At 48.6% G+C, this 12,116-nt stretch overlaps 1 protein-coding gene across 1 annotated transcript in view; it reads left to right on the top strand.

Moving 5' to 3' along the window:
• Positions 1–347: 347 nt before the first annotated feature.
• The window catches only part of ABCA4 (ATP binding cassette subfamily A member 4), a gene marked incomplete at its 5' end in the record, with an annotated part of 124,496 nt that continues 112,727 nt past the window's right edge, over positions 348–12,116 (top strand). The window contains 3 exons of the mRNA XM_081087564.1: positions 348–485; positions 8,511–8,604; positions 9,878–10,019. Of these exons, the coding sequence (XP_080943690.1) occupies positions 348–485; positions 8,511–8,604; positions 9,878–10,019 (374 nt within the window). The remainder of the gene's footprint in view (positions 486–8,510; positions 8,605–9,877; positions 10,020–12,116) is intronic.

Raw genomic sequence — 12,116 nt, forward strand, 5'->3', positions numbered from 1 at the left:
GAACAAAAGCATGGATGGAGTGTTTGTGTGAACTAATATAAATTAAAAGTAAACATCATTACATAAAAGGGTACGGTCTTTTTTTTTTTTTTTTTTTTTTTAGTTTTATTCATTTCAAACGGGCCGGATCTCCCCTTCCCCCTGCCCCCAACTGGCTTAGTGCTCAGCCACTTGTGTCTTTAGGGTTCTCCTTCTCTTCTTAAAAAGGAGCCAGCAGAGTGTCCGCTTGCTTTCCTCGGCAAAGGCTCATGCGACATTAGAAGGGATTATGCTTTGCTGGGGGAAAGTAGCCTTTAATCACCCAGAGAAGGACACAGCCTGAGCCAGAAGGTGCTCTGGCGGCATTTATGCCCATTGCTCCCCAGAGCCTTGGCCACAGACAAGGGCTCTGCGTGATCTGGTCTCCCGTGGTCGCCAGCATGGGCTTCGCGAGGCAGATCCAGCTTCTGCTCTGGAAGAACTGGACCCTGAGGAAGAGGCAAAAGGTAACAGGTGCAGCGTGTGGTCTGAGTGAGGTGTGGGGCCGGTAAACAGGTGGAGAGCGTGGGGTAGGACAGCGGGCGGGCAGGGAGGGTGAACCATGGATGGGCTGGTTACCACTCAGCACCGAAGCAGTGGGCACCCAGCTGGCTGCTCTGCGAGCCTCTCTGACAAGTGTCCTTCACAGAAAGACGGCTTCCCTGTCCTAAGGTGGACATTTTCCACCCACGGCCCAGGACGGCTACATCGAAGTCTTCTTTTGCCCTCCCTGCCTATGGACCCATTGCCCACCCGTCCCTCGCCCTGTCCCTGGTTTTAACGTGCCAGTCCAGTCCACACCCCCCTGAGCATCCCTGCTGTGCAGTGGGAAGGACCTAAGTCCTGGAGAGCAGGCTCAACAGAAAACAACGCTCTCCCAGAGCTTCCCCGCCCAGAAGTACTGAGTCATGGATTCTCCGAGGCGCACCAGGTTTCACATTTTCACGTGCCTGAAATTGGGACGCAGCTCAGACTCAAGTGACAGTTAAACGGACACATTTGTTTCTCCCGTAGTGTGCAAAGAACAACAGCACATCTTACAGTGACGGTGTCTTAGCTCTAGTGAGATACACTACTCACTAACCATCACAGCCGGTCACCCAGCCCTTCCAGTGAGCAGGCACCGGGCTGCTGGGCCAGGGGCTAGAAGCATAAGACACAGATTCCACCCCGGACTCACCTCTAGCCCAGCTGGAAACCCAGAGCATGTTTTGAATATATAACTCTAGGGAAGCACGCACCATGCTACAGGCTTGCAGAGTCCCGCCAATGCCAAATGAAGAAAAATGACTAAAGGAGCTGAAAGAAGAAGCGGGGAGGGTCGAGGAGTGGGCCGAGCTGAGCTCAGAAAGACTGGAGCCAGGCAAGGAAGGAGGGCAGGGAGGAAAATCTGATGTGGGGAGGAAGAGAATGGGTTTGTTTCAAGTCCTGATTCAAGATGGGTTCACGCAGGCAGGACAGGGTTTTCCTGGGTGTTGGAAGGAATGTGAGAGAAGGAAGGGGGCCAACTGTGGAACATTAGAAGGGTCTCCGTCAGAGAGACTTTACTATAAAAGGTGCTTGCTATGCGCACAGCTGGCCACTGAGAGGGTAAGAGAGAACCCAGGTGCCATGGAGGCAGCACTGGCGAGTTGCAGCTGAGAGGACAAAGGGGAGTGAGTGGGAGTAAGACTTGGAAACAGAGCAGAGGCCGGTGGAGCTGAGGCTCAGACCTGTGGGGAAGGGGTGCCGCGAGCCTGCTGCTGGGGCTCTGTGCCTGCTCTGGGACCAGACCCATGAGGAGGAAGCTCCGACTGGCTGGTGGGTTTGGACTGAGGGACAATTGCTTAATAACCAGCACAATAGGGAGCAAGAGACAGTCCAACCATGCGCACGGATGGTCCTTTTCTGTGTGATTTAGGCAGGACTCAGGGAGGCAGAAGGGGAAACCAAGTGAGAGCCTGCTTATCTGTGGGAAACGCTCCTGGCAAAGCCGGTGTGATTTTTCAAATCAGCGTTCACAAGTCATTACTTGCCCCCCAACCCCCACCCCGCCCCAGGAGCCAAGTGCTAACAGTACTCAGAGACTCAATCCCTTGCTTCTGAGAGTTTCCCCTCTAGAATGAATACAGACAACGTTCAAACAAGACTCATTGTTACATTCATTCATTTGTTCCTTGAATTGACAAATACTTAACAGTGGTCAGGCACTGTGCCGGGTGCCGGGTGCACAATGGCAAAAAAGAAAATCACAGTCCACAGTCCCTTCCTGCATGTGGAACGCGAAGGAAAAGCCAGTGTGCAACTATTTTCCCTCCTCCCTCTCTCTTTTCAGTAAGAAGTTAAGATCCTCACTTAATTTTACTCTCAGTGTGCTCTTTGTGGCCGTCCAAAAGTATACCCGGGGACTGTGGCTGTTGGCCTGAAATGATTCCATGCCTGTGGCTAGCATGTTGCTGTTACAGAGATTGTCCCTTTCAAAGACAGGATTTGGCTCAGAGCCCTTTGCAGTCTCTGTTCCCTTTCCCTGGTGTCCTCTCTTCAGGGACTCTGTCTTCTCCACTCCTCTGGGAGGAGCACACTGACAGCCCCTCCAAGGTGAGATGGGCCATCGGGCTGAAGACCTTGGCTGGGGAATCTCCCAGAATGACCTAGTCTAGGCTGACATTCCTTTGGTGCCATCCTGATGGCCTAGAAATTGAGACCTCTTGTCTGATGTGCCTCCAGCCCTCTTCCCCACGGCTGACACATTCCAGGAATTTACAGATGCCTGGGAAAGGTGGAGGCATCCTCCACAGCCCTCTTTATCTCTGAGGTGGGGAGGGAGGGGTCTGTGGAGCCTTCCCTAAGCTTTTGGTTCTTCTGGAAGTTTCTGCCTCCACAGATAGCGACTCTAAGAGAAAAAAAAAAAAATACAGCATACTCAGCCCATAACTCAACTCCTAGGTTTTAAGTTTTTAAAACTTCTATGGTTTTGGGTGTTTACTATTATGAGCAAGAGCAAAAACAGATACCAATTTTCCCCATTCCTCTCCTCCCAATCCCTGAGGGCATGAGCTAAAAATCTTCAGATATTCCTTCCTCCCTTTTTTTCTTCCTCTGTTAACATTTACAAAGTATTCGTAAGTGCCTGGCACTGTACTGTCTCCTCAGAGAATCCTCACCTGGAGTCCCCCAAAGACACCCCTGGAACCCCCCCATTGGAGAGGTCACTGAGGCTTCCGGGAAGGTTAACGGCTGACTGGGGGAGGGGGACCTGGGCCTCCAGGACAGGCAGACGTGGTCTTACCCCACACTGTCCCCAGGTATCAAGCCCTACCTAATAGTCTGGCCATGGAGACCACAAAGATAGGGTGGCCATCTCATTCTGCCTTCAAACCAAGGCAGTTAGGAAAGTGAAAGGGGCCTATTAACCTACTAACAACCACACCAGGACCACAGATGTAAACTGACCCTGGGCCTGGAAAACCCTGCACATCCTCTATGGCCAGGTGAGGCAGGCACCACCCCTGCTCTCATGGGACCTGGAGCCAAACACAATTACTAAGCAAGGCAACCTGAGCAACAGAGGAATAGAATAAAGCCCAGGGTGGGAGTTGAGGATGAGTTCTAGGAGCTCAGAGGAGAAACGGGTGGGAGCAGGTGAGAGAAGACTTCTCAAAGAATTCACCCCAATGACAGATCTCCGCACTGCCCGGGCCAATGCACAGCCACCCACATTTGCGATGGGCCAGGCCCCGGCAGGAAGGTTTTATAAAGATCCTTAGGTTTGTCTCTTGTCCCTGAGAACTCACAGCCTGAGGGCCCCTCGGTGGCATTCCCCAGGCCCAACTTTCATGTCAGAATAGGTAGGATATTTGGGGGAGGCCTGATAGGGGCTGATCCTTTCCAGGACCCCAGACCTGGGCACTGGGTACAGCTATGGCCTTTGGTCCCAGGCCAAGCATTAGGCGAGGAGAACCTGTCAGGTACAGGGAAGTCCTGGGTCATATTCACCCGGGCTAACAATCCCATCTGGGCTCTGAGTGCAGAAGGGAGAATCCCCAGCTCATTTCAAGCCTCGGCTACCCACTTTTAGGTTGAAAACAGAGTGGGAGGGGGGAAAATCTAACTTGCCAAGATTTAAAACAGCAAGCACAACTGTCTTCCCTGGGACCCCTCTTCCCACAAGCAGGTTGAGTGGTAAAGAAAGGGGGAGGGGAAGCAAAAAATACATTGAACAAGGAAATACCAGTTTAGGGGGAAAATTTCCACCGGCCCCTCCTGAGTTTGGCTAGGCTTAATTAAAGCTACAGACATGTTTAAAGGGAAGGGGTGGGGGGAGGCAGCGCTGCCCTGAAAACATGTTTTTAATTATGCTGTGGAATTTCTCCCTAGGGTATGCCCTGCACAGTAGAGCATCAAGGACAAAGATGCCGCTCTGGGGCCAGGGTGCTGAGCAGGACTCTGGGGGAGGGAGAAGAGGTTGTTGTGAGGACCTGCCAGGCAGGAAAAGAATTGCTGGTGGTCTTTTTGCAGGGAGCGAAGTGTGAAAAGCAGTCCCTCCATCCAAAACAAACGCTCACGGAGTTAGAGCAATAACACCAGCCTCTCAACAAATGTTTTCCAAAGATTACCAACCACTACCTAGGCCAGCGGTGCCCAGCCCCAGCTGCACACTGGAATTACCTGACAGTGTTAGAAACAAAACAATAAAACCAAACTGATGTCTCAGGATCGGGGGTGCTGGTGTGATTGATATGGGGCTGGGCCTAAGCTTCCCACATGATTCCAGCACGCAGACGCACCAGAGCTGCAGATCTGGGTCAGCCACAGGGGTCATGTGAGGGGCAGGGATTACAGGCTGAAAACAGCAGCCCTGACTCAGAGATTGGGTTAACAGCAACACCTGCAAAGCCGCACCTGTCCTAGGGCCAGGCAAGGAATGGAGGAGGAATGGAGAATTCTGATCTGGGCCCCACTGGTGGGAGGACTTTACACTACATGCCTTGCAAAGATCAGGAACTCCATAAACACACAAATGGGTGAGGGAGTGAGGGAGCGAGGGAGTAAATGAGAGAGTGTGTGACTAGCATTGTTTTTTGGGGTGTGTGTGTGTGTGTGTGTGTGTGTGTGTTAATCCTCACCCGAGGATATTTTTTCCCATTGATTTTTTTTAGAGAGAGTAGAAGGGAAGGGGAGAGACAGAGAGAGAGAGAAACATCGAAGTGAGAAAGATTGGTTGCGTCCCACATGCACCCAAACCGGTGCCAGGGACTGGGCCTGCAACCAAGGCATGTGCCCTTGACCAGAGTTGAACCCAGGACCCTTCAGCTCACAGGCCAATGTTCTATCCACTGAGCCAAACTGGCCAGGCCTGTGACTGACATTGTGAAGAGGACTGAGATGCATGAGCTTGGGGTTGGGAATTTTATCTGTGGAACAGGTAGGCCAGGCTGGCTGATCCCTTCCCTGGTCCCAGCCCCCTAACATATGGAGCAGTGGGCAGTTGGTGGTTAGTTTCTCAGGAGGCCCCATGTCTCCAAACTGGCAAATGGGCTGAACAGACCCTGAGGCACAGAGAAGCTGAACATCTTACCTCATGTCATACAGCTAATAGGGAGCAGAGCCAGGTATAAACCTCAGTTACTGACATACTCTTAACCCTCAGTGCAAAGTGTAGGACAAAATGGTCCCATTCAACGGATGAGAAAACTGAGACTTGGAAATTAGGCAAGACCAACAGTGATTCTTAACCCAGCCCTTCCCATTCCCAAGCCAGCATCAGTGTCTGACACAGTGGACTACTCCCGGGGAGACTTGCTCCATGGAAAGAGGCTGGCTTACTTGATAGAAAGCCAAGATTGCAGGCAGTTGTCTTAAGGAAGAATCTAGTGTGTAGAACCTGAACTGGCTGTCATTTCCTTGGTAAAAATACCAGGAACAACAACTGGTTTAATTGATTGCACCTATTACATCACTATCTTGCCAGACTTGCTCCCCAACCTTACTCAGTGACAAGGAGGACCTGGGATGGAAGGTGTGGAGCCAGTGCAGTTTGTTAAATCTGAAAACCATTGGGGAACTGAGCCTCTGTGTCGCCTCCAGCATTCCTGGAGGAGCCTCCCAGACCAGTCTTGACAAAGACTCACTCATTCCGAATTTATTGGGAACCCATGATGAGCCCAGCCCTGTGTTGGGTGCTAGAATCACAGTAGATGAGGATAGACGTGGTCCCTGAACTCAGGAAGCGTACAGTCAGCGAGGGAGCCACATACATGAAAGAGCAGTGACCGTCACACACGATGAATGACAAGACGACGGGAAGTGTGGGCTGCTGTGGGAACAGTGGTGCTGGTCTGGGAAGAGCAGTGTTAACAATGAGATAGGCTCCCTGGGGGAGAGGCTCGGCCCTTCCTCCTTTGATTTGCATACCCGGAAAGAACCAATGCTTTCATGTGCGCCTGGGGTCAGTCCCTTTAACGCTGGATGGGATTGTTCAATATTGGTGTTTTGCCATCTTGTGGGAGAATGTGTAGGGGGAACCCTGAAAAATGAATGCCTTCAGGAAAATCTATTATTCTTTCTTCTTCCCACAAGATCTCTGTGTGTTTCCTCTAACACAAGCATGTCAAATTCAAAGGTTAACACAGGCCAAATAAACAAGGTTTAAGTTTATGTGGGCCACAAAAAACAAACAAACTCAAAAGCTTCAATTTTCATAGAAACGTAGGTTTATTTCGATAGAGACATGCTGAATACAAAGGGCTGAAATAAATGAGTAATCGTTAACATAAAATAATAGAACATTTTAATAAAAATTAATATTTTTTCTTGACCATTAACTTATCAGACACTGAATAATTGCACAAATTAATAAGCGTAACACAAATAAAACTATTTTTCTTGTTCTCCGAAAGAGAAATATTTCCTGTTGCACACACCAAACACGTCAGTCCAAGACTAATGACGTGGCAATCGGCTGCTAAAATATTCGCTGCTAGTATTAGTGGAGAGAAATGGTGCACCTGCGCGTAAGATGAGTAAGAGAAATGAATGCAACGCGATTATAGTAATCAGTCATTAGTGAACATTGTAGTTCATTATTGATAATTATGTATAACAGGATATTGAAAAAATTAAGTTACGAAATTTTCATTAAAACGTTTCTTACATACTGTTATATTGGCTGGGCAGCAAAAATATTCAGCCCACGGGCTGCGGGTTTGACATGCTTGCTCTAACACATCGTCCCTAGACATATTTTCAGTAAAACATTTTGTAATAAGTTACAACTGTAGCATAACCCCGTGCTCTATACAGTTTTTGCTTCTTTTTCTTCGATGCATTTTCCTTATCAGTTTATGTTACGGTTTCGGCAGACCTTACTAGCAGGAAAGGAACAGACACTCATTAGCACCCGGTATGGTATCCACCGTTTTGTTGAGAGTGTAAGCACATTTCTTTGGAAAGAACAACAAAGGGTTAAAAATCATGTGACTAGCTCCTACCTCATCTATATATATTTAAGGCTCTATTCTTAGCCTCCTGCTTAAGCTCTTTAAATCTTATGTATTTCCTTCCTAAGGTCTCTGGAATGGGGATGAAGTGGAAGAACTATTACACCAGTTCACATACCCCTTATCTGCTATCCCCCCAAAATCCCACACCTCCAACCTCCACCCTTCTATGCAATGCCTCAGAGTGTGGGCTGCAACAACCAACTGGTTCTTTTTCCTTTGGAATCCAGAGTCCTCAAACTCTAAATTGAACATAAATTTAAATCCCAATTTTCAACCAAATGTTGGTGTCAGCAATGTCTTCCTTCCAGCATGGCAAACACCCACAGCAGTATGCCCTGCTTTGTCTCTTTAAGCAACAAGGACTTGGTGGAGGAAAAATGTTGGTAAAACGCAGGTTTCTGTTGACTTTGCTACGGATCACAGTGTTTCACAGAATCGTTTGCACATGCATTCATCCATCAGTGACCACAGATACAAAGTCTAGTGTGCGTTAGAAGGCAGGGCCGTGGGAGGAGCAGGGCCTTGACCCGAAAGACGGGAGGCTGGATTTGGGTCCTGACGCTATCACTGCTGATGTGACGCTGACTGGTAGCCCACCCTCCCTGGGCCTCTGTTTCCTTATTGGCGGGAGAGCTTAAACTGAGATCTTTCCTGCCCGCAGCATCAGCGTTACATGCGAGATCTAGCAGGGCCTTACAGAATCAGAACCTGCATTCATGGGCACAGCCGCATCTGGAAAGCACTGAAGCACATATCTTGATGATCCCTGATGAGAGTCCTGAGCTAATGCAGTTTTCTAAAACAGAGGCAACGCGGAGCCCAGATGGCCTAATATATCTTAGTAGAGGTAGTATGGGAGAGGAGATCAAAAAAGGAAGTCCTTTTGGAAATATCCCACAACCAAAGTCCTATTGCATAGACAGGCGCTGAGATGAAGTGCATGTGCTCTGGGTATGTTTCCTATAATCTCCTACCATCACTGATCTTTCTCTTTTTGTTTTGTTTATCCAGATTCGCTTTGCGGTGGAACTCATGTGGCCTTTGTCTTTATTTCTGGTCTTGATCTGGTTAAGGAACGTCAACCCACTCTACAGCAAACATGAATGTAAGCATAACAGGGTAGCCTTGGTATACCCGGAGGTCCCATCCTTTTGTTTAGAAAGCTCTTGGGGGTTGGGAGGGCCGGATCATAGCTGCTTATTACCTTCTCACGCCTACAACACAGAAAACGGAGATTCATCAGCGTTACCGAAGCTAATGCTTTATTCTTACACATTCTATACAAATACTTGTATGTGGTTACTGATGAATAGTTGTTATTTTTTGTTTTTTTCTATACCTAAACTCTTACTAGTATTTGAAGGGAGCAGAGCATAGATGAGTTCTCTTAAATATTTTGGAGACCAATTTAGGGATATGTTATATATTGTGCTAGAAAAAAATAAGGAAAAGGGATGCTGGAACTATCATGCTTCATCACATGTTACTTATTGGGCTCCAGGGTGTCCTGGGATCTAGGGTGAGCCTGTGAGCGCCTCTGGGAAAACCTTCATCTGGTTTCTGGGCAGGATGGTATCTCCCTCTAGGCAGCTGACATGAGACCTCAGAAGCTATGCAAAGTCACTCCATCTCCTGCCTCCTACTATTGCTCCTTGCCCTCTTGTTCATGAGTTCTAAGCCCCGAATTCGGAATCAGCTTCCTGGCCATAAAATTCTTGCTTTTCCATCCCTCTCCTTCTCTGTCCCCCTCCCTTGCTCAAGGAGCCTGCAACTTTCTTGCCTGCTTGAAGGCAGGTTCTCATAAGAAGGAACTGGTGAGTCCTGGCCAGGTGGCTCAGTTGGTTGCAGTGTTGTCTCATACACCCAAAGGTCATGGGTTTGATTCTGGGTAAGGCATATACCTAGGTTTCTGGTTCTATCCCGTCAACTGATTGATGTTTCTCTCTCTCTAAAATAGTAATAATAATAATAATAATAATAATAATAATAATAAACATATCCTTGGGTGAGAATTTTTTTTAAAAAAAGAAGGAACTGGTCAACCTCTTCTCCTCAAGTCTCCTTGTGGAGGCCTCTTGAGCCAAAATCCCTTTGCCCTTCACACCATGAAAGTACGTGCTCCCCTCTGGTCTTCCTCTGCACTTCCTTCTGTGCCTCCATTAGAGCATTTGCCTGGCCCCCCAGTACACTGGCGCTCAAGGGAAGAGACCCTACCCCAGGTACCCAGCACAGGGCCTGGCACATTGGGTGCTCCTGCTTCTTACATGTTGATGAATGACGGGAAGCACCAGGCTGCTTCCTCAGAGGCCCAGCTCCTAGGGCCTTCATCCCACTTGATACGGAGGACTAACTTCTTGTCTCCATTTCCTCTCTTAAAGGCCATTTTCCCAACAAGGCAATGCCCTCAGCAGGAATTCTGCCATGGCTTCAAGGAATTTTCTGCAATGTGAACAATCCTTGTTTTAAAAGTCCCACCCCGGGAGAATCTCCTGGAATTGTGTCCAACTATAACAACTCCATGTAAGTGTTGAGATTCCTACCTAATGGGGAGAAGGTTGTACACCTTCCTGTCATACACCGGACTGCATGCGTACACACAGAGTGTGTAATGCTGAATGAGTGTTTTTGTGACTTGCTGAACACCTAAGCTCATGGGAGCAGGGTGTATGTCCTCTCTGGAGCATTCTATTAGATGTCAGGATACTAGGGGAGAAAGCTTCACACTAGGACCACATGACATGATTTCTTGGTTCTTATATATATTTCCAAGATGTGACCTGAAGTCTGATGGCAGCATCCTGCTAGGCTGTGCCCACTGCCCCGGGTCATCCATTTGCTTGGGTGGAAAAAACTCAGTCTCCCTTCTGTTGCCTTACATCACTCTACCCTGGTCCACCCTGATAGGTCTCTGACTCTTTGAAAGCCTTCTTAGAGCCCTGGCTGGTGTGGCTCAGTTGATTGAGCATCCTCCCATGCACCAAAAGGTTGCTAGAGACCTAGTCAGTTTTGCTCAGTGGATAGAGCACCGGCCTGCAGACCAAAGGGGCCCAGGTTTGATTCTAATCAAGGGCACATACCTTGGTTTCAGGCTCCTCTCCGGCTGGGCCCTGGTCAGGGCTCGTGCAGGAGGCAACCAATCGATGTGTTTCTCTCACATCGATGTTTCTCTCTGGCTTTCCCTCTCTCTTCCACTGTCCCTAAAAATCAATGGAAAAATATCCTCGGGTGAGGATTAACAACAACAAAAACAAAAAGTTGCTGGATTGATTCCCAGTCAGGGTACATATCTGGGTTGTGGGTTCGATCCTGGGTCAGGGCACATACAGAAGGCAACCAATCAGTATTTCTCTCTCACATTGATGTCTCTCTTCCCCCCCCCCCCTTTCTCTCTCTAAAATTAATAAAAAAATATTTTTTAAAAGGAAAACAAACAAAAAAGCCTTCTTGGACAGTGCCTGCTTGGGCAGCACATATAGTAAAAGTGGAACGATACAGAGGAGATCAGCGTGGCCTCTGCGCAAGGGCGGCACACAAATTTGTGAATTTTTAAAAAAAGCCTTCTTGGACATCAAAGGTCAGGGGTTTGGTGAAGAGTTTTCAGAGGGGTTTGGCAAAGGTCAGGAAATATTCTGAGGGCGGATAAAGTAAGGTTTACAAGCAGGAAAGGGCACATTCCAAATCCTCTGTTGCCAATGCCATCAGTTCCGTTGGGCCGCGCTACCTGAGGATCTGGCTGCAGGCGGTAGTTCTTTACCTGTGGGGCTGAAGACCATTCCAAGAAACTGATGAACACCGATGGCCCGCCCCTCTTCCAAGAAAAATGAACACACACGCGCGCGCGCAAACACACACACACACACACACACACACGCACGCACACGCACACGCACACGCACACGCACACCCAACATTACACTGATGTCAGGGGACTTGTGGTTCCCAGGTAATGACTTCTGGTCTGGGGTTGAATTTCAAGACCAATCCCAGAGGAAGAGAGTTCCCTTTGGAGTTCCCTATCGGAGGTGGGAGGGCATGATGTAGGCATGACCTACAGACAGAGGCTCAGGGATGAGGACAGGGCCGTCCTCCACCCAGTGGGCTGCACTTGGGCTGCAGCTTGTGAAGCTTATAACCGAGAGTCACCAACAAGGGCTTGTTGTAGAGTGGGCTTCAACCACTTGTATAAACACCAAGTCAAATGGAAACTGAGGTAACTGGTGACTCCAGTCTTTCCACTGGATATAATTCCTCCAGGACAAAACTACATTTCAACTAAAAAAGAAAAAAAAACAACATTTAGTAAGTCAGCCTAATGCTTAGAGGTAGCCTTCCCCACTGGGAACAAATTGTGGCTGCCTTTGCCCTACAGTGACAGAGTTGAGTAATATGACAGAATTATGGCCCAGGAGTCTACAATATATAACTGCTCGCCGACCTCTGGATTATGGAAAGGTAGGAGAGGGACGCCTGTCTTCCCAGGACAGTCAGGAGGTGATATTTCGCTGGGCTCCCATGGCTGAAAACACTTTTACAATCTATACTTTCATCTTGAGTCTCTTTGGGGTGCCTGAGAAGAAATGCCTACCCAGGTAGGGAGATCCCAGGGGTTGCACCGTG

Source organism: Myotis nattereri (genome assembly GCF_964212035.1).
Source record: "Myotis nattereri genome assembly, chromosome: 3".
Classification (NCBI taxonomy): Eukaryota; Metazoa; Chordata; class Mammalia; order Chiroptera; family Vespertilionidae; genus Myotis; species Myotis nattereri.